The following is a 21,523-nucleotide window of genomic DNA, read 5'->3' as shown; positions in this document are numbered from 1 at the left end:
CAACAACCCTTCCTCAGCCCTCTGGACAACAGTTTTGGTAATCCCCCACCTCCTCCTAACTTCCAAACTACGAATTCTCTGCATTATATTCACACCACACATTGCCCTCAGACATGACATCTCCACTGCCTCCAGCCTTCTCCTCGCTGCAACATTCATCACCCACGCTTCACACCCATATAAGAGCGTTGGTAAAACTATACTCTCATACATTCCCCTCTTTGCCTCCAAGGACAAAGTTCTTTGTTTCCACAGACTCCTAAGTGCACCACTCACTCTTTTTCCCTCATCAATTCTATGATTCACCTCATCTTTCATAGACCCATCCGCTGACACGTCCACTCCCAAATATCTGAATACGTTCACCTCCTCCATACTCTCTCCCTCCAATCTGATATTCAATCTTTCATCACCTAATCTTTTTGTTATCCTCATAACCTTACTCTTTCCTGTATTCACCTTTAATTTTCTTCTTTTGCACACCCTACCAAATTCATCCACCAATCTCTGCAACTTCTCTTCAGAATCTCCCAAGAGCACAGTGTCATCAGCAAAGAGCAGCTGTGACAACTCCCACTTTGTGTGTGATTCTTTATCTTTTAACTCCACGCCTCTTGCCAAAACCCTCGCATTTACTTCTCTTACAACCCCATCTATAAATATATTAAACAACCACGGTGACATCACACATCCTTGTCTAAGGCCTACTTTTACTGGGAAAAAATTTCCCTCTTTCCTACATACTCTAACTTGAGCCTCACTATCCTCGTAAAAACTCTTCACTGCTTTCAGTAACCTACCTCCTACACCATACACTTGCAACATCTGCCACATTGCCCCCCTATCCACCCTGTCATACGCCTTTTCCAAATCCATAAATGCCACAAAGACCTCTTTAGCCTTATCTAAATACTGTTCACTTATATGTTTCACTGTAAACACCTGGTCCACACACCCCCTACCTTTCCTAAAGCCTCCTTGTTCATCTGCTATCCTATTCTCCGTCTTACTCTTAATTCTTTCAATTATAACTCTACCATACACTTTACCAGGTACACTCAACAGACTTATCCCCCTATAATTTTTGCACTCTCTTTTATCCCCTTTGCCTTTATACAAAGGAACTATGCATGCTCTCTGCCAATCCCTAGGTACCTTACCCTCTTCCATACATTTATTAAATAATTGCACCAACCACTCCAAAACTATATCCCCACCTGCTTTTAACATTTCTATCTTTATCCCATCAATCCCGGCTGCCTTACCCCCTTTCATTTTACCTACTGCCTCACGAACTTCCCCCACACTCACAACTGGCTCTTCCTCACTCCTACAAGATGTTATTCCTCCTTGCCCTATACACGAAATCACAGCTTCCCTATCTTCATCAACATTTAACAATTCCTCAAAATATTCCTTCCATCTTCCCAATACCTCTAACTCTCCATTTAATAACTCTCCTCTCCTATTTTTAACTGACAAATCCATTTGTTCTCTAGGCTTTCTTAACTTGTTAATCTCACTCCAAAACTTTTTCTTATTTTCAACAAAATTTGTTGATAACATCTCACCCACTCTCTCATTTGCTCTCTTTTTACATTGCTTCACCACTCTCTTAACTTCTCTCTTTTTCTCCATATACTCTTCCCTCCTTGCATCACTTCTACTTTGTAAAAACTTCTCATATGCTAACTTTTTCTCCCTTACTACTCTCTTTACATCATCATTCCACCAATCGCTCCTCTTCCCTCCTGCACCCACTTTCCTGTAACCACAAACTTCTGCTGAACACTCTAACACTACATTTTTAAACCTACCCCATACCTCTTCGACCCCATTGCCTATGCTCTCATTAGCCCATCTATCCTCCAATAGCTGTTTATATCTTACCCTAACTGCCTGCTCTTTTAGTTTATAAACCTTCACCTCTCTCTTCCCTGATGCTTCTATTCTCCTTGTATCCCATCTACCTTTTACTCTCAGTGTAGCTACAACTAGAAAGTGATCTGATATATCTGTGGCCCCTCTATAAACATGTACATCCTGAAGTCTACTCAACAGTCTTTTATCTACCAATACATAATCCAACAAACTACTGTCATTTCGCCCTACATCATATCGTGTATACTTATTTATCCTCTTTTTCTTAAAATATGTATTACCTATAACTAAACCCCTTTCTATACAAAGTTCAATCAAAGGGCTCCCATTATCATTTACACCTGGCACCCCAAACTTACCTACCACACCCTCTCTAAAAGTTTCTCCTACTTTAGCATTCAAGTCCCCTACCACAATTACTCTCTCACTTGGTTCAAAGGCTCCTATACATTCACTTAACATCTCCCAAAATCTCTCTCTCTCCTCTGCATTCCTCTCTTCTCCAGGTGCATACACGCTTATTATGACCCACTTCTCGCATCCAACCTTTACTTTAATCCACATAATTCTTGAATTTACACATTCATATTCTCTTTTCTCCTTCCATAACTGATCATTTAACATTACTGCTACCCCTTCCTTTGCTCTAACTCTCTCAGATACTCCAGATTTAATCCCATTTATTTCCCCCCACTGAAACTCTCCTACCCCCTTCAGCTTTGTTTCGCTTAGGGCCAGGACATCCAACTTCTTTTCATTCATAACATCAGCAATCATCTGTTTCTTGTCATCCGCACTACATCCACGCACATTTAAGCAACCCAGTTTTATAAAGTTTTTCTTCTTCTCTTTTTTAGTAATTGTATACAGGAGAAGGGGTTACTAGCCCATTGCTCCTGGCATTTTAGTCGCCTCATACGACACGCATGGCTTACGGAGGAAAGATTCTTTTCCACTTCCCCATGGACAATAGAAGAAATAAAAAAGAACAAGAGCTATTTAGAAAAAAGAGAAAAACCTAGATGTATGTATATATATATATGCATGTGCGTGTCTGTGAAGTGTGACCAAAGTGTAAGTAGGAGTAGCAAGATATCCCTGTTATCTTAGCGTGTTTATGAGACAGAAAAAGAAACCAGCAATCCTACCATCATGCAAAACAGTTACAGGTTTTTGTTTCACAGTCATCTGGCAGGACGGTAGTACTTCCCTGGGTGGTTGCTGTCTACCAACCTACTACCTGTGTTTATATGATCTGTTTATTTTCGTTTCAGTGATTTGCAACTTGCTGTAGTGAAGGCTCTGGTGATACCACCAGGCAGTGTGAGGTTTGACCCACTCACTGGCACGAAGTTACTGGCTCAAATGAAAATTCACTATACATTTAATACCATCAAGGGCTTTGCAGAAATCTTGAATAAGATTATGAAAAAGGTATGTATTTAATTTTTATATTTGGTTAACATGTGGGTAGTGTAGGCTAGAGCATCAGTTTGTTACCCTCAGAGACCATCACATTGTCATGTGTACAGTATTTAAAATACTGTATATTCAAAAACTTTATTGAGCATTGTCATTTGTCTTATCATAAAGTCATTCATCATTCTTATCTAGGTTAAATAAGTGTTCTTACTGCAGTATTACTGTGCATTACTGTGTTGTATAAGTTATGTTGCTACTATGTTTTTTTGTAAAGTACACTAGTGTGTTGTGTAAGTTATGATGAGTTTTGTTGCTACAGTTTTATTGTAAAGTACACTAGCACGTCTTGGTAGTGTGGAGATGATTTAATTCTATTAGTAATTTTTTACATGGAAGAAATTATGGGTTGTGAATGTTGGCAGTTATAATACAAATTACACACACCTTGGCATTATATTTTACAGGAAATTGATAACGTGAAGCCTATGGACGAGACGTGTGCAGCATTTGCTTTAAGTAACCTGGTGATGCACTCTAAGGTGGTGGGTGGTGAGCACCAAGCCTGGAGGACTCAGCAGCTCATAGCACTCATGAAGGTTGCACTCTTCACAAGTAACCCAGCTAATTGTGAAGAGTTCAGAGGAGCTTTCTTTAAGTAAGTTCTCTGCCCACTGAGTTTCTTCTCTCAACTGTTTGGTGATATTACAGTGATTTGTTTTGATTCAACTATATATTCTCACCTATGTGTCATAGCTTCTGGGCCCATCTCTCTAACTTGCACTTGCCAGGTTAAATCCCTCCTATCCTCTAGAGTTCCATAATGCAGGTGGTCCTCTTTACAGCACTTCGCTTTAGTGTTTTGCTAATGCAGTGGTTTTTCAATTAAAGCCATTCCTCATTTATTCAGACTTCCTACAGTAAATATATTCACCACTCGCTGTAAGCTAAGGATGGAAATATTTTAAGGTAAGCAATGTGTATATTTTATATGCATTTTTTAGGCCTAGCTTTATTGCTCACTTAACATGTTCACAATATTATATATTATCAGGCTTTTATATGCATTTGAAAGTGAAAAAAGGCTATGATTCACTTTACAGTGATTTTCACTTTACAGAGGTAGCCCGGAACCTAACCTGCTGTATAAGCAGGGCTCTCCTGTACCTGCTTTTAAAGCTATATGTAGAGCCTGCCTCCACTTCTTCATTCAAGTCTTTCCATTTCCTGACCACCCTGATCCTGATGAAATGCTTCCTGACATCCCTGTGGCTCATCTGTGCCTTTAACTTTTAGCTGTGTCCCAAGTACCTGTTTCTTACCTCTCAAACAGACTATTTCCTTCTACCCTATCAGTTCCTCTGAGTATTTTGTATGTTATGTCTTCCCTGGTTCTTCTGTCCTCAAGTGTTAATAAATGCGACTCCATTAACCACTCCTTGTAGCTCATATCCCTTAGCTCTGCACTTTTCCTAGTTACTTAACATGCTTTTTAAGGTGTAAGTTTTATGGTAGAGCTGCATATTGCAAGATTGTCCTGATGTGTGTTGTATAAAGGGCCTGATATGACTGTTGCAATCCCTGAAGGGAAACATTGACTGCAGAGGTTATTCAGTTGATGTGAGTCTCTTGTGACTTTATTTCAGAGGACTTGTTCACTTCACTGGGCACATACAAGAGTACAAGGGTGTGTTGTTGGACATCGTTAAGGCGGCAGATGAAGAGTTACGTTCACAAGAGGAAGCTGGCCAATTACATCTTGGCGATGAGGCCAAGCAGCTGTGGCCTCAAGTGTGCAAGAAATTATCTGCCCTGGAACGGGAGAAACAGGACTCCAGAGCAAACCAAGTGTTTCAGGTTAGTGCTCAACTGCTCCACAATAACTTAGTGTTAACCCAGAGCTTAGAGAGGAAACTTGAAATGATGTTTTTGTTTCTTGTGGACCATTATTAAGTCCCAAACAAACAATATAATTTCCAAAATATAAATAATTGTTTCAAAATTAAGTGAAATTCACTTCTTCCATTTTGAAAGTACGTTGCTTGCATGCTGAAGGATGGGTGAGAATCTTGCAGCTCACAGGGTCATTTAAACTGTCATGTCAGTACACCTCTGGCAAGACAGCTACTTACTGTATGATCACCCAACCTGGTGTGTTGAAGAAAAGTCATTTTGGACATTCCTTGATTGTGCAGAGTGCTTCATGCAGACTAAAACTATAACTCAAATACTTAACATTGCACATTGCATAGTTTTATAATTGAAAATGAAGTTATTTGAATGCTTCTATAATGTAAAGAAAGAACATCAGTGAAGAAAAGTGCATCATAGTGGTTCTGACAGTTTTACATGCATGTGAAGCACAGGTTTGAACATTACAGTGAGGAGGAGGCTGGAGGCAGCATTTGTGAACTATGTGCTGTCAATATTATGTAAGGGATTTGAAGTTTAGAAATTAGAAGGTGATGTGAGGTTACCAGAGATAAGACTCAGAGCTGAGGAGAGGTTGTTGAGGTGGTTTGCTCATTGAGAAAGGATGATTCAGAATAGGTTGTACAAGGAGGTTTATAACTCAGGAGTGGAGGGAAATAGTCAGGGTTGTCCCAGGAATGATTGGAGGGAGGGAGTGAAGGAGGTTACTTGTGGTAGGAAATTCAGCCTCCAGCAGGCACATGTAAGCATGGTAGGTTAACATGAGTGGAGACATGATTATTTGGGATTCAGTATGTTGTTGGAATTTCAGCAAGGTAAAATGAAATAATTCAGGAAAAATAGATAGCAGGACTTGAGTCTTGGAAAGTGACATTGGGGAGAGGGGGGGGGGGGTTAGGTGTTGTAGAGGTTAACTTGAACTGTAATGCTCCTGTAAAAGAAGTAAATTCTAGGGTGTTGGGGAGAGGGGTGGGATTAAATTACAGGGAATCAAATACAAAATGGGAGTTGACAGTTACTTTTTGCTGATGATACTGTGCTTTTGAGGGATTCTAAAGAAAAGTTGCAAAGGTTAGTGGATGTGTTTGGGAGGGTGTGTCAAGGTAGAAAGTCGAAAGTGAACATGGGTAAGAGTAAGTTGATAAGGGCATCAAACAATATCAAACAGTTTAGATAAAGAAAAATTGGATATCACATTGGAGAGAGGGAGTACGGAAGAAGTGAATGTTTTCCGATATTTGGGAGGTGACTTGTCAGCGGATGAGTTTATGCAGGATGAGATTAACCACAGAATTGATGAAGGACAAAATGTTAGTGGTGCGTTGAGGTATCTGTGGAGACAAAAAATAACGTTATCCATGGAGGCAAAGAAGGGAATGTACAAGAGTATAGTGGTACCAACACGCTTATATGGGTGTAAAGCATGGGTTGTAAATGCTGCAGTGAGGAGGAGGCTGGAGGCAGTGGAGATGTCATGTCTAAGGTCAGTGTATGGTGTAAATATCATATAGAGAATTAGTAGTGTGGAAATTAGGAGGAGGTGTGGAGTTGCTAAAAGTATTAGTCAGAGGGCTGAAGAGGGGTTGTTGAGGTGGTTCAGTCATTTAAAGAGAATGGAACAAAGTAGAATGACTTGGAGAGTGTATAAATCTGTAGGGGAAGGAAGGCAGAGTAGGGGTCATCCTTGAAAAGGTTTAAGGGAGGGGGTATAGGAGGTTTTGTGGGTGAGTGGCTTGGACTTCCAGCAAGCGTATGTGAGCGTGTTAGATAGGAGTGCAAGGAGACGAATGGTTTTTGGAACCTGAAGAGCTGTTGGAGTGTGAGCAGGGTAATATTTTGTGAAGGGATTCAGGGAAAACCAGTTAGCCGGACTTGGGTCTTGGAAATGGGAAGTGCAATGCCTGCACTTTAAAGGAGGGGTTTAAGATATAAGCAGTTTGGACGGTCATCTAAACTGTTGTATTTGAGTGCCTCTGCAAAAACAGTGATTATGTATGAGTGATGGTGAATGTGTTGAATGATGAAAGTTGTTTTCTTTCTTTTTGGGTCACCCTGCCTTGGTGGGAAACGGCTGGCGTGTTAAAAAAAAAAAAGTGCTTGATGTAGTTCATCATGAGCTCAGGTCACTCATATAAACTGTGAGTGGTAAATTTTGGCCTACATATGAGAGAATGTGTCTTGTATTGTGAATGTGCCCAGTATAAAAAAAATTCATGCCTCATGCAGTGCATGATGGGAAAAGCAAAACTCTGACCATATGAATTACAAAATTGTAATAACAGATTGCAAATAAATCATGGGATGGGTGGGGCTTGAAATCATACCAGTTGGGGCACAGAAAATATGAAGTTCAATGAAGAGAAATTTCAATTACTCTGATCTAGAAAACTTGAGGAAATTAAAACTATCAGAGTATAAAATTAATTCCAACCTCACAATAGAGCATAAAACTAATATGAAGGACCTGGGAGTGATAATGTCAAAGGATCTTGCTTTCAAAGACCACAACAATGATAGGATAGATAATGAGAACCTTCAAAACTAGGGATGCCAAGCCATTTGATGATTCTCTTCAAATTGCTTGTTCTCTCTAGGCTAGTACACTAACTGTCCCCTTCAGACGAAATTGTTGACCTGGAGAATGTACATCTAAGTAAAATAAAACACCAAAATTACTGGGAATGGCTGAAGTTTGTTGACTTGTATTCCCTGGAATGCAGGCAGGAAAGATACATAATACACACCTGGAAAATCCTAGAGGGATAAGTACCAAATTTGCACTCAAACCACTCCCTACAAATGCAAAAGACTTGACAGGAGATGCAACATCCCCAAAATGAAAAGCAGGGTTACCACAAGCACGCTAAGAGATAACACAATAAGTATCATTGGCCCAAGACTGTTCAACTGCCTCCCAGCATACATAAGGGGGATTACCAGAAGGCCCCTGGCTGTCTTCAAGAAGGCACTGGACTGGCACCTAAAGTCAGTACCTGACCAGCTGGGCTGTGGTTTGTATGTGAGTCTACATGCGGCCAGCAGTAACATCTTGGTTGATCAGGCCCTAATTGACAGTGAGGCCTTGTCACAGACTGGGCTGGGGGTACGTTGACCCCTGAAACTCTCTCCTGGTATACTCCAGGTGTTGTTATGATTTTGCAAGTCATGATAGTGGCTTTGAAGGGACTAGAGCTAGAGCACACCACAGCCATGCTGGTGTGGGATTCATCTGTAACAACCTGCATTTGTGGTCACAGTGGTGAGCCATGCTAACCTCCCTATGGTGTATACAGATATACCTAGTTGAATGAGTCTTAACCCTTAAACAATCCAAACATGTATATACGTTCACTCGCGCAGCGCCCCAAATATTTTGAGAAAAAAAATAGTTTTTTTTTTTATAGGAAAAAAGAGCATGTGGTACCCAGGCATCCCCAATTTTTTTCATATGGGGCACACTGAGTGCACACACCCATTCTCTCATGTCTAGGCGACTCAGGCCTGTCATGCCTGGGTCAGCTGGCCCAGTGGTTAACAAAATGGCCTGAGAATTTTAGAACTTGCCTGCCATGGGTTCAGTCCCCACCCATTCCATGGTTTCTCTGACCACATATTTGGCTTAAAATAGTGACTTTGGGTATGTGTGTGTGTGTGTGTGTGGTTTTTTTTTCTGTTTCTTGCTATCAAATGATAAAATGGAAGACATACTATTGAAATAGAAAGGATTTGGGTTGGTTCCAGGACCTGAACGAGCTTGAAATCAGCCTCAAAGTACCAGAAATATTTGATTTTGCCAGTATTCCTGAGGACGGGTAAGGCTTCCTTCACCCTCTGGTCTTTTTTATGTGTTTTTACTAGGTCTGATTCAATTATTGGGATTTCATAGACCATGATAGATCTTTCCTGGTTATATTTTGTTATCCAAGATTAGATTTTGCCACTGAAGTGGCTAGTTTATCGTGCACCCTATATCCATCCTGTGGATGGTAGTGCAAGAGCATATGGATACTGGAATGTCAACACTGTTTATTTTGTACTGTTTTTAAAACTTATTTTTTTTTAATTTATGTAAAATTGGCCAAATTATCTTATTCTATGCACTTTCTAGGGTAGTTTTGATAACTGAATGGGCAGTTTCTTGTTCTCAATCAGTCAAAAAATCATTAGAGAAATAGCTAAGAATTTGGTCAAATTAAGTAATGGAATTGTCTTAAAACAGAACTCACAGTTGGTGAAATCACTGGGGCATAAAATGCGCCCAGACCGTTAAACTTTGCACCTGCATAATTCTGTAATTTATCCATCAAATTTCATAATTTTTGGTTTCATTTCCTCCAGGAAAAAGATTCTCTGCCATTTCAGATGAATTTTTTTTTTAAATGTGGACACTGTGAACACTTAATTTAAGAGGTCTGGACAGTGAAAAGGTTAATAAGGTCAGAGGATAAATAATAGTTTTTTTTTTTAGATTCTGTATTGCCAGATGGGTCTGCATATCTTCTACGATTCATCAGGTGCCAGAGACATCATAGAAGAACTTGACGCATGTTACGAAGCTGTGAAGAAGTCAAGTGAGACGAAGGAGAGAAGTGCAGCAGCAGAGGAACAACCATACTGGGTCGAGGTGGTCACTGAACTCTTACTCACACTGATGACCAATGTTAAGAATCTCTTCAAGGCTGTAGCACAAGGTGTCTTCTGGTGAGTATACCTGTGTGTGCTGAGTACACTGTAGCAGGTGTGTGCTGAGTACATTGTAGCACAAGGTGTCTTCTGGTGAGTACACTTGTGTAGTAGGTATGTGGTGAGTACAGTGTAGTAGGTGTGTGGTGAATACAGTGTAGTAAGTGTGTGCTGAGTACAGTGTAGCAGGTGTGTGTTGAGTATAACACTGGTGGTGTGTGGAATATGAAACAAATGCAGCCTTTATTAACAAAGTTTCACCCTCGCAGTGAACTTTATTGACAGTTTCACTCTCTCAATGAACTTTATCAAGTGTTAACCCCTAAACTGTCCAAACAGATCTATGTTCACATGCGTAGTGCTCCAAAAGTAGATCTACGTTTTTTTACGTATTTTCAAATACAGTGGAACTTCTACTTGCAAGTTTAATCCATTCCATGACCTTGCTCGCAACTGGATTTGCTCGTTTGCAGAGTCAATTTTCCTCATTTAAATTAATTGAAATGCAATTAATTCGTTCCAGTGGAATTCTGTACTTCAATAATTTCGCTAATATCAACTCTACGGCTTATTTATCTATCTCACTTCATCTAATATGACATAATAAACAAAATAAATAACATAGAAACCTGATATATACTCTAAAATGAATAAAATATGTCATTCATGTAGTGGTATGGGCGGTGTCGGCGGTGGACGAGAGTTTGTCTGGACACCGGGCAAAATACTTCATGAATAATTTCGCTAATACCATCTATACGGCTTATTTATCTATCTATCAAAGTTCATCTAGTATGACATAACAAACAATATGAATAACATAGAAACATGATATATACTCTAGAATGAATAAAATATGTCATTCATGTAGTGGTATAGGCGGTGTCGGCGGTGGACGAGAGTTTGTCTGGAGACCGGGCAAAATACTACTTCGTGAATAATTTCACTATCATCTGTACGGCTTATTTATATATCACAGTTCATCTAATATGACATAACAGACAATATAAATAACATAGAAACATGATATATACTCTAAAATGAATAAAATATGTCATCATGTAACAAGTGGAGGCAGCCGCAACCGCTCCCTCTTTGTTGTGGTAAACACTGCCATCTAGTGACGGCCTTTTGAAGCCGTCTATTATAATAATTATTATATGTAGTACATTATTATTATAGATGTATTATTATTATATATATTATTATTATTATTGTATTATACTATTATTATAATAATTGTTATACGTTTTTTTTATTTTTATTATCACACCGGCCGATTCCCACCAAGGCAGGGTGGCCCGAAAAAGAAAAACTTTCACCATCATTCACTCCATCACTGTCTTGCCAGAAGGGTGCTTTACACTACAGTTTTTAAACTGCAACATTAACACCCCTCCTTCAGAGTGCAGGCACTGTACTTCCCATCTCCAGGACTCAAGTCCGGCCTGCCGGTTTCCCTGAATCCCTTCATAAATGTTACTTTGCTCACACTCCAACAGCACGTCAAGTATTAAAAACCATTTGTCTCCATTCACTCCTATCAAACACGCTCAAGCATGCCTGCTGGAAGTCCAAGCCCCTCGCACACAAAACCTCCTTTACCCCCTCCCTCCAACCCTTCCTAGGCCGACCCCTACCCCGCCTTCCTTCCACTACAGACTGATACACTCTTGAAGTCATTCTGTTTCGCTCCATTCTCTCTACATGTCCGAACCACCTCAACAACCCTTCCTCAGCCCTCTGGACAACAGTTTTGGTAATCCCGCACCTCCTCCTAACTTCCAAACTACGAATTCTCTGCATTATATTCACACCACACATTGCCCTCAGACATGACATCTCCACTGCCTCCAGCCTTCTCCTCGCTGCAACATTCATCACCCACGCTTCACACCCATATAAGAGCGTTGGTAAAACTATACTCTCATACATTCCCCTCTTTGCCTCCAAGGACAAAGTTCTTTGTCTCCACAGACTCCTAAGTGCACCACTCACTCTTTTTCCCTCATCAATTCTATGATTCACCTCATCTTTCATAGACCCATCCGCTGACACGTCCACTCCCAAATATCTGAATACGTTCACCTCCTCCATACTCTCTCCCTCCAATCTGATATTCAATCTTTCATCACCTAATCTTTTTGTTATCCTCATAACCTTACTCTTTCCTGTATTCACCTTTAATTTTCTTCTTTTGCACACCCTACCAAATTCATCCACCAATCTCTGCAACTTCTCTTCAGAATCTCCCAAGAGCACAGTGTCATCAGCAAAGAGCAGCTGTGACAACTCCCACTTTGTGTGTGATTCTTTATCTTTTAACTCCACGCCTCTTGCCAAGACCCTCGCATTTACTTCTCTTACAACCCCATCTATAAATATATTAAACAACCACGGTGACATCACACATCCTTGTCTAAGGCCTACTTTTACTGGGAAAAAATTTCCCTCTTTCCTACATACTCTAACTTGAGCCTCACTATCCTCGTAAAAACTCTTCACTGCTTTCAGTAACCTACCTCCTACACCATACACTTGCAACATCTGCCACATTGCCCCCCTATCCACCCTGTCATACGCCTTTTCCAAATCCATAAATGCCACAAAGACCTCTTTAGCCTTATCTAAATACTGTTCACTTATATGTTTCACTGTAAACACCTGGTCCACACACCCCCTACCTTTCCTAAAGCCTCCTTGTTCATCTGCTATCCTATTCTCCGTCTTACTCTTAATTCTTTCAATTATAACTCTACCATACACTTTACCAGGTACACTCAACAGACTTATCCCCCTATAATTTTTGCACTCTCTTTTATCCCCTTTGCCTTTATACAAAGGAACTATGCATGCTCTCTGCCAATCCCTAGGTACCTTACCCTCTTCCATACATTTATTAAACAATTGCACCAACCACTCCAAAACTATATCCCCACCTGCTTTTAACATTTCTATCTTTATCCCATCGTATTATTATTATTCATATTATTATTATACTATTATTATTATTATTATTATTAAGGTAGGGGGTGTGTGGACCAGGTGTTTATAGTGAAACATATAAGTGAACAGTATTTAGATAAGGCTAAAGAGGTCTTTGTGGCATTTATGGATTTGGAAAAGGCGTATGACAGGGTGGATAGGGGGGCAATGTGGCAGATGTTGCAAGTGTATGGTGTAGGAGGTAGGTTACTGAAAGCAGTGAAGAGTTTTTACGAGGATAGTGAGGCTCAAGTTAGAGTATGTAGGAAAGAGGGAAATTATTTCCCAGTAAAAGTAGGCCTTAGACAAGGATGTGTGATGTCACCGTGGTTGTTTAATATATTTATAGATGGGGTTGTAAGAGAAGTAAATGCGAGGGTCTTGGCAAGAGGCGTGGAGTTAAAAGATAAAGAATCACACATAAAGTGGGAGTTGTCACAATTGCTCTTTGCTGATGACACCATGCTCTTGGGAGATTCTGAAGAGAAGTTGCAGAGATTGGTGGATGAATTTGGTAGGGTGTGCAAAAGAAGAAAATTAAAAGTGAATACAGGGAAGAGTAAGGTTATGAGGATAACAAAAAGATTAGGTGATGAAAGATTGGATACCAGATTGCAGGGAGAGAGTATGGAGGAGGTGAATGTATTCAGATATTTGGGAGTGGACGTGTCAGCGGATGGGTCTATGAAGGATGAGGTGAATCATAGAATTGATGAGGGGAAAAGAGTGAGTGGTGCACTTAGGAGTCTGTGGAGACAAAGAACTTTGTCCTTGGAGGCAAAGAGGGGAATGTATGAGAGTATAGTTTTACCAACGCTCTTATATGGGTGTGAAGCATGGGTGATGAATGTTGCAGCGAGGAGAAGGCTGGAGGCAGTGGAGATGTCATGTCTGAGAGCAATGTGTGGTGTGAATATAATGCATAGAATTCGTAGTTTGGAAGTTAGGAGGAGGTGCGGGATTACCAAAACTGTTGTCCAGAGGGCTGAGGAAGGGTTGTTGAGGTGGTTCGGACATGTAGAGAGAATGGAGCAAAACAGAATGACTTCAAGAGTGTATCAGTCTGTAGTGGAAGGAAGGCGGGGTAGGGGTCGGCCTAGGAAAGGTTGGAGGGAGGGGGTAAAGGAGGTTTTGTGTGTGAGGGGCTTGGACTTCCAGCAGGCATGCGTGAGCATGTTTGATAGGAGTGAATGGAGACAAATGGTTTTTAATACTTGACATGCTGTTGGAGTGTGAGCAAAGTAACATTTATGAAGGGGTTCAGGGAAACCGGCAGGCCGGACTTGAGTCCTGGAGATGGGAAGTACAGTGCCTGCACTCTGAAGGAGGGGTGTTAATGTTGCAGTTTAAAAACTGTAGTGTAAAGCACCCTTCTGGCAAGACAGTGATGGAGTGAATGATGGTGAAAGTTTTTCTTTTTCGGGCCACCCTGCCTTGGTGGGAATCGGCCAGTGTGATAATAATAAAAAAATAGTAAAAAATATTATAATTGTTATTATTATTATTATCGTTATTATTATTATTATATAAATTATTTGTAATTTTTATTCACACAAAAATATAAGATTTACTGTTATTCCTTATTGCAATAATTGTATAAATAATGTCAACCCATTCACGACTGCATATTGGAATGGACAGTGACGTCATTTGTTTACTCTGAAACAGCCAAGCAATGGACCATTTCTCCTAAGTTGAGCTCAATTTCAAGGCACTTTTCGTCATGAAAGCAATCAAAATTATATCTATTTCTGTAATATATCTTCCATTCTATCAAATGAGACCAAAAAAACGAGAATGCAACCATAAAAACCATTTGAAATTACCGCTTAGGGGTAGCTAATTGCTGAGAAGTGAACTCCATTATTTATGCTTAGATTTCTTTCATTATTATTATTATTATTATTATTATTATTATTATTATTATTATTATTATTACATAAATAATTTGTAATTTTTATTCACACAAAAATATAAGATTTACTGTGACGTCATTTGTTTACACTGAAACAGCCAAGCAATGGACCATTTCTCCTAGGTTGAGCTCTGTTTCAAGGTGCTTTTCGTTGTGAAAGCAATCAAAATCATATCTATTCTGTAATGTATCTTCCATTCTATCAAATGAGACCAAAACAACGAGAATACAACCATAAAAACCATTCGAAATTACCACTAAGGGGTGGCTAATTGCTGAGAAGTTAACTCCGCTATTTATGCTTAGATTTCTTTCATTTTTGGTGTATATTAAGAAGCATCTTTCCATCATACATTGCCCAAGTTTCAATAAGATAGTCCAACAAACAACTGAGATACAATTCTCGAGATCAAGAGCTAAAGCCCCTCACCAGTGTCAAGGAACCTGCCTTGAGGTCTGCTCGCTTGTGGAAATTTTGCTCGCGTATGGAAGCAAAAAATCGACCCATCGACTGCTCGTATTTGGAAAAACTCGCACGTGGACACGCTCGCAAGTAGAGGTTCCACCGTATAACAAAAAACGTAGATCAAAGTCTTTTTTACACTTTTTCAAATGTAAAAAATAAAAAAGAAGATCTGTTTTTTTACATTCAAATGTTGAAAAAACGTAGATCTACGTTTGGACAGTTTAAGGGTTAAACAGATGTACCTAGGAAGAGAGGATGTACATATAGATGTACCTAGGAAGAGAGGATGTACATATTGATGTACCTAGGAAGAGAGGATGTACATATTGATGTACCTAGGAAGAGAGGATGTACATATTGATGTACCTAGGAAGAGAGGATGTACATATTGATGTACCTAGGAAGAGAGGATGTACATATTGATGTACCTAGGAAGAGAGGATGTACATATTGATGTACCTAGGAAGAGAGGATGTACATATTGATGTACCTAGGAAGAGAGGATGTACATATTGATGTACCTAGGAAGAGAGGATGTACATATTGATGTACCTAGGAAGAGAGGATGTACATATTGATGTACCTAGGAAGAGAGGATGTACATATAGATGTACCTAGGAAGAGAGGATGTACATATTGATGTACCTAGGAAGAGAGGATGTACATATTGATGTACCTAGGAAGAGAGGATGTACATATTGATGTACCTAGGAAGAGAGGATGTACATATAGATGTACCTAGGAAGAGAGGATGTACATATAGATGTACCTAGGAAGAGAGGATGTACATATAGATGTACCTAGGAAGAGAGGATGTACATATTGATGTACCTAGGAAGAGAGGATGTACATATTGATGTACCTAGGAAGAGAGGATGTACATATTGATGTACCTAGGAAGAGAGGATGTACATATAGATGTACCTAGGAAGAGAGGATGTACATATTGATGTACCTAGGAAGAGAGGATGTACATATAGATGTACCTAGGAAGAGAGGATGTACATATTGATGTACCTAGGAAGAGAGGATGTACATATAGATGTACCTAGGAAGAGAGGATGTACATATAGATGTACCTAGGAAGAGAGGATGTACATATAGATGTACCTAGGAAGAGAGGATGTACATATTGATGTACCTAGGAAGAGAGGATGTACATATTGATGTACCTAGGAAGAGAGGATGTACATATAGATGTACCTAGGAAGAGAGGATGTACATATAGATGTACCTAGGAAGAGAGGATGTACATATAGATGTACCTAGGAAGAGAGGATGTACATATTGATGTACCTAGGAAGAGAGGATGTACATATTGATGTACCTAGGAAGAGAGGATGTACATATTGATGTACCTAGGAAGAGAGGATGTACATATTGATGTACCTAGGAAGAGAGGATGTACATATTGATGTACCTAGGAAGAGATGATGTACATATTGATGTACCTAGGAAGAGATGATGTACATATAGATGTACCTAGGAAGAGAGGATGTACATATAGATGTACCTAGGAAGAGATGATGTACCTAGGAAGAGAGGATGTACATATAGATGTACCTAGGAAGAGAGGATGTACATATAGATGTACCTAGGAAGAGATGATGTACATATAGATGTACCTAGGAAGAGAGGATGTACATATAGATGTACCTAGGAAGAGATGATGTACATATAGATGTACCTAGGAAGAGAGGATGTACATATAGATGTACCTAGGAAGAGAGGATGTACATATAGATGTACCTAGGAAGAGAGGATGTACATATTGATGTACCTAGGAAGAGAGGATGTACATATAGATGTACCTAGGAAGAGAGGATGTACATATAGATGTACCTAGGAAGAGAGGATGTACATATAGATGTACCTAGGAAGAGAGGATGTACATATAGATGTACCTAGGAAGAGAGGATGTACATATTGATGTACCTAGGAAGAGAGGATTTACATATTGATGTACCTAGGAAGAGAGGATGTACATATAGATGTACCTAGGAAGAGAGGATGTACATATAGATGTACCTAGGAAGAGAGGATGTACATATAGATGTACCTAGGAAGAGAGGATGTACATATAGATGTACCTAGGAAGAGAGGATGTACATATTGATGTACCTAGGAAGAGAGGATGTACATATTGATGTACCTAGGAAGAGAGGATGTACATATTGATGTACCTAGGAAGAGAGGATGTACATATTGATGTACCTAGGAAGAGAGGATGTACATATTGATGTACCTAGGAAGAGAGGATGTACATATTGATGTACCTAGGAAGAGAGGATGTACATATTGATGTACCTAGGAAGAGAGGATGTACATATTGATGTACCTAGGAAGAGAGGATGTACATATTGATGTACCTAGGAAGAGAGGATGTACATATTGATGTACCTAGGAAGAGAGGATGTACATATTGATGTACCTAGGAAGAGAGGATGTACATATTGATGTACCTAGGAAGAGAGGATGTACATATTGATGTACCTAGGAAGAGAGGATGTACATATTGATGTACCTAGGAAGAGAGGATGTACATATTGATGTACCTAGGAAGAGAGGATGTACATATTGATGTACCTAGGAAGAGAGGATGTACATATTGATGTACCTAGGAAGAGAGGATGTACATATTGATGTACCTAGGAAGAGAGGATGTACATATAGATGTACCTAGGAAGAGAGGATGTACATATTGATGTACCTAGGAAGAGAGGATGTACATATTGATGTACCTAGGAAGAGAGGATGTACATATTGATGTACCTAGGAAGAGAGGATGTACATATTGATGTACCTAGGAAGAGAGGATGTACATATTGATGTGCCTAGGAAGAGAGGATGTACATATTGATGTACCTAGGAAGAGAGGATGTACATATTGATGTACCTAGGAAGAGAGGATGTACATATTGATGTACCTAGGAAGAGAGGATGTACATATAGATGTACCTAGGAAGAGAGGATGTACATATTGATGTACCTAGGAAGAGAGGATGTACATATTGATGTACCTAGGAAGAGAGGATGTACATATTGATGTACCTAGGAAGAGAGGATGTACATATTGATGTACCTAGGAAGAGAGGATGTACATATTGATGTACCTAGGAAGAGAGGATGTACATATTGATGTACCTAGGAAGAGAGGATGTACATATAGATGTACCTAGGAAGAGAGGATGTACATATTGATGTACCTAGGAAGAGAGGATGTACATATTGATGTACCTAGGAAGAGAGGATGTACATATTGATGTACCTAGGAAGAGAGGATGTACATATTGATGTACCTAGGAAGAGACTATGTACATATTGATAGTGAGATGGAGATAAATGGTATAAAATACTGACACGATGGAAAAATAAACACAAATGCTGTATAAGAGATGTGTTTGTGAGTTGATGAAGTCCAAAACACTGTGTGGATGAAACATAATCAATAAAGGATTGAATTATACTGTATTTGTGTTTGTTTTTCTAGAGTAGTGACATGGAGAGTCAGGTGAGGTGTATTGAAGACATTACTTCAGTCAGAGGAAAAACACCTTGGTCACATAAATGGCTCAGTGGTAGTGTTGGATTTGAGAAGCTGCCTAACTTGGCTCAGTAGGCCTAATGCAGTTTTGGCCATGATACACAAATAACCCGCACATAGAAGAGAGGAGCTTACGACCATGAGTTGGAGTTGCCTAGCATAGGCCAATAGGCCTGTTCCAGTGTTCCTCCATACTATGAACTCTTGGTTGTAAATGGTCTGGTGATACCGACAAACTGTAGAAAAAGTCGCTTGTGTACAGTTGAGGACATTTATTAAGGGAAATGTTTTGCCGTGAGTGACTATCAGTCCTTATACAGAGTAAGTTAAAACATCTTTCTTTCAACACACCGGCCGTATCCCACCGAGGCGGGGTGGCCCAAAAGGAAAAACGAAAGTTTCTCCTTTCAAATTTAGTAATATATACAGGAGAAGGGGTTACTAGCCCCTTGCTCCCGGCATTTTAGTCGCCTCTTACAACATGCATGGCTTATGGAGGAAGAATTCTGTTCCACTTCCCCATGGAGATAAGAGGAAATAAACAAGAACTAGAAAGAAAATAGAAGAAAACCCAGAGGGTTATGTATATATACGCTTGTACATGTATGTGTAGTGTGACCTAAGTGTAAGTAGAAGTAGCAAGACGTACCTGAAATCTTGCATGTTCATGAGACAGAAAAAAGGAAACCAGCAATCCTACCATCATGTAAAACAATTACAGGCTTTCGTTTTACACTCACTTGGCAGGACGGTAGTACCTCCCTGGGCGGTTGCTGTCTACCAACCTACTACCTAGGAAGTTAAAACATATTAATATATAATAGACAATGCATGTGACCTGAAGCAAGAGTGAAGTGAGGCAGGTGGTAGGTCAGATGGCAGAGAATATGTTGGACATATATATAAGTGAGAGCGGATGGATCTCAGCAGGAGCTCTTAAGCATGTACCAGTAGGTCTGTTGTATAGCTTTTCCATGTTCACAGTCTTCATGTCATGGCAGATCCTCGTGTAAATAACACTCTTTTTAGTCAAAAGTTTAGAAACACTAAGCTTCCAGACCTTTGTGGGATAGTGTCAGTTTTGGCAATTAAGGCAGTTTCCATCAGCTTTCACCTCTGCTGGTTGTTTTCACTGATGACTAGTTGTACTTCATTAACCCCTCTAACTGTCCAAACATAGATCTACGTTCGATCGTGAAGCACTCCAAACGTAGATATACATTTTTGTACATTATTTCTTATGGAGAAAATCAAGGTCAGAGCACTACATGTGCAAACATAGATCTACATTTGGACAGTTTAAGGGTTAAACTTCGTTAAATGCCCACATTTATTCCTGTGTTACACAGACATTGTTGTGATCATAATATCTGTATGACACAGATTCTCTAACTTTGTCAGTAACTGCTTTATTATACCAACTCTGATTATATTTTTCCCTTTAGCACTTCACACTAACCTTGCTAACTCTTCCTCTTGTACACTCCTAACACTCATTGGTCTTCGATCTTCACAAATTCCTTCTTTAGTACATCCCACCCTGTAGAGCTATATGACCCATGTGGGTTTAGCCCTTAGTTTTGATTATAATAATCACTAAGGTTTATATGTTGTTACAGGTTAATGTGCCCAGAGATGACACACACAACACTCACTATCCTCACTGATGTCTTAGACCCGGCCAATACTAAACATCTCATTAATAAAGACACTGATTGGTGCGATGACCTCAACCCTGAGCAAGGTGACATGCACAGTAAAGATGAGCAAAGCAATGAAAGTGAAGAGGAAATAGATGAAGAAAATAATCCAGAGAGTGAAATGAAGTCAGATTCAGGTGAGGATGATGAGGAAGATGATGAAAGTGAAGATGAAAGTGGAGACACTTTAAACATTCATGGCCTCAGGCAGAAGATGGTAGCTGTTGCTGGTGATATTGATGTAAGTACTTTTACCATGATATTGAACTAAGTATTTTACCATGTCCTTATTGAGTGACCCAAACAGGGAATCACATTCACTGTTGCTCATTCAATAGCTTTCTTGCCAGAGGTATTCAGATATAATAATCCCAGTGACTTTTTTCAACACAGAAATAACCTGCAATCAGTAGACTGAAACATTAGAGGAAGTTTTGGTCCAATTTGAATCATTAACAAGTCACACACAGAAATGTGAATTGAAGAGATCCAGAATATATACTAGAGGGGCAGGAGATGAGAGTGGTAGAAGAGGAGGGAGTAGTGGTAGTAGTAGCAGTGGAAGTAATGGTGGTGGTGGTAGTAGTATAGTAGTGGAAGTAATGGTGGTGGTAGTAGTATAGTAGTGGAAGTAGTAATGGTGGTGGTAGTAGTATAGTAGTGGAAGTAGTAATTGTGGTGGTAGTAGTAGTGGAAGTAGTAATGGTAGTGCAAGTAGTAATGGTGGTGGTAGTAGTATAGTAGTGGAAGTAGTAATGGTGGTGGTGGTAGTAGTAGCAGTGGAAGTAATGGTGGTGGTGGTAGTAGTAGCAGTGGAAGTAATGGTGGTGGTAGTAGTAGCAGTGGAAGTAATAGTGGTGGTGGTAGTAGTAGCAGTGGAAGTAATAGTGGTGGTGGTAGTAGTAGCAGTGGAAGTAATAGTGGTGGTGGTAGTAGTAGCAGTGGAAGTAATAGTGGTGGTGGTAGTAGTAGCAGTGGAAGTAATAGTGGTGGTGGTA

The 21,523-nt window shown here is 39.7% G+C and overlaps 1 protein-coding gene across 1 annotated transcript in view; it reads left to right on the top strand.

The window, feature by feature from the left end:
* Mybbp1A (MYB binding protein 1a) overlaps positions 1 to 21,523 on the top strand; it is a 102,548-nt gene that overhangs the window by 41,419 nt on the left and 39,606 nt on the right. Inside the window, exons 7-11 of the mRNA XM_070079742.1 lie at positions 3,156 to 3,315; positions 3,768 to 3,958; positions 4,947 to 5,157; positions 9,701 to 9,933; positions 20,445 to 20,766. Of these exons, the coding sequence (XP_069935843.1) occupies positions 3,156 to 3,315; positions 3,768 to 3,958; positions 4,947 to 5,157; positions 9,701 to 9,933; positions 20,445 to 20,766 (1,117 nt within the window). The remainder of the gene's footprint in view (positions 1 to 3,155; positions 3,316 to 3,767; positions 3,959 to 4,946; positions 5,158 to 9,700; positions 9,934 to 20,444; positions 20,767 to 21,523) is intronic.

The sequence above is a fragment of the Cherax quadricarinatus genome, unplaced genomic scaffold (genome assembly GCF_038502225.1).
Source record: "Cherax quadricarinatus isolate ZL_2023a unplaced genomic scaffold, ASM3850222v1 Contig12, whole genome shotgun sequence".
Taxonomy (NCBI): Eukaryota; Metazoa; Arthropoda; class Malacostraca; order Decapoda; family Parastacidae; genus Cherax; species Cherax quadricarinatus.
The sequence above is the reverse complement of the archived record's forward strand: the minus strand, read 5'-3'. Positions and strand labels throughout refer to the sequence as shown.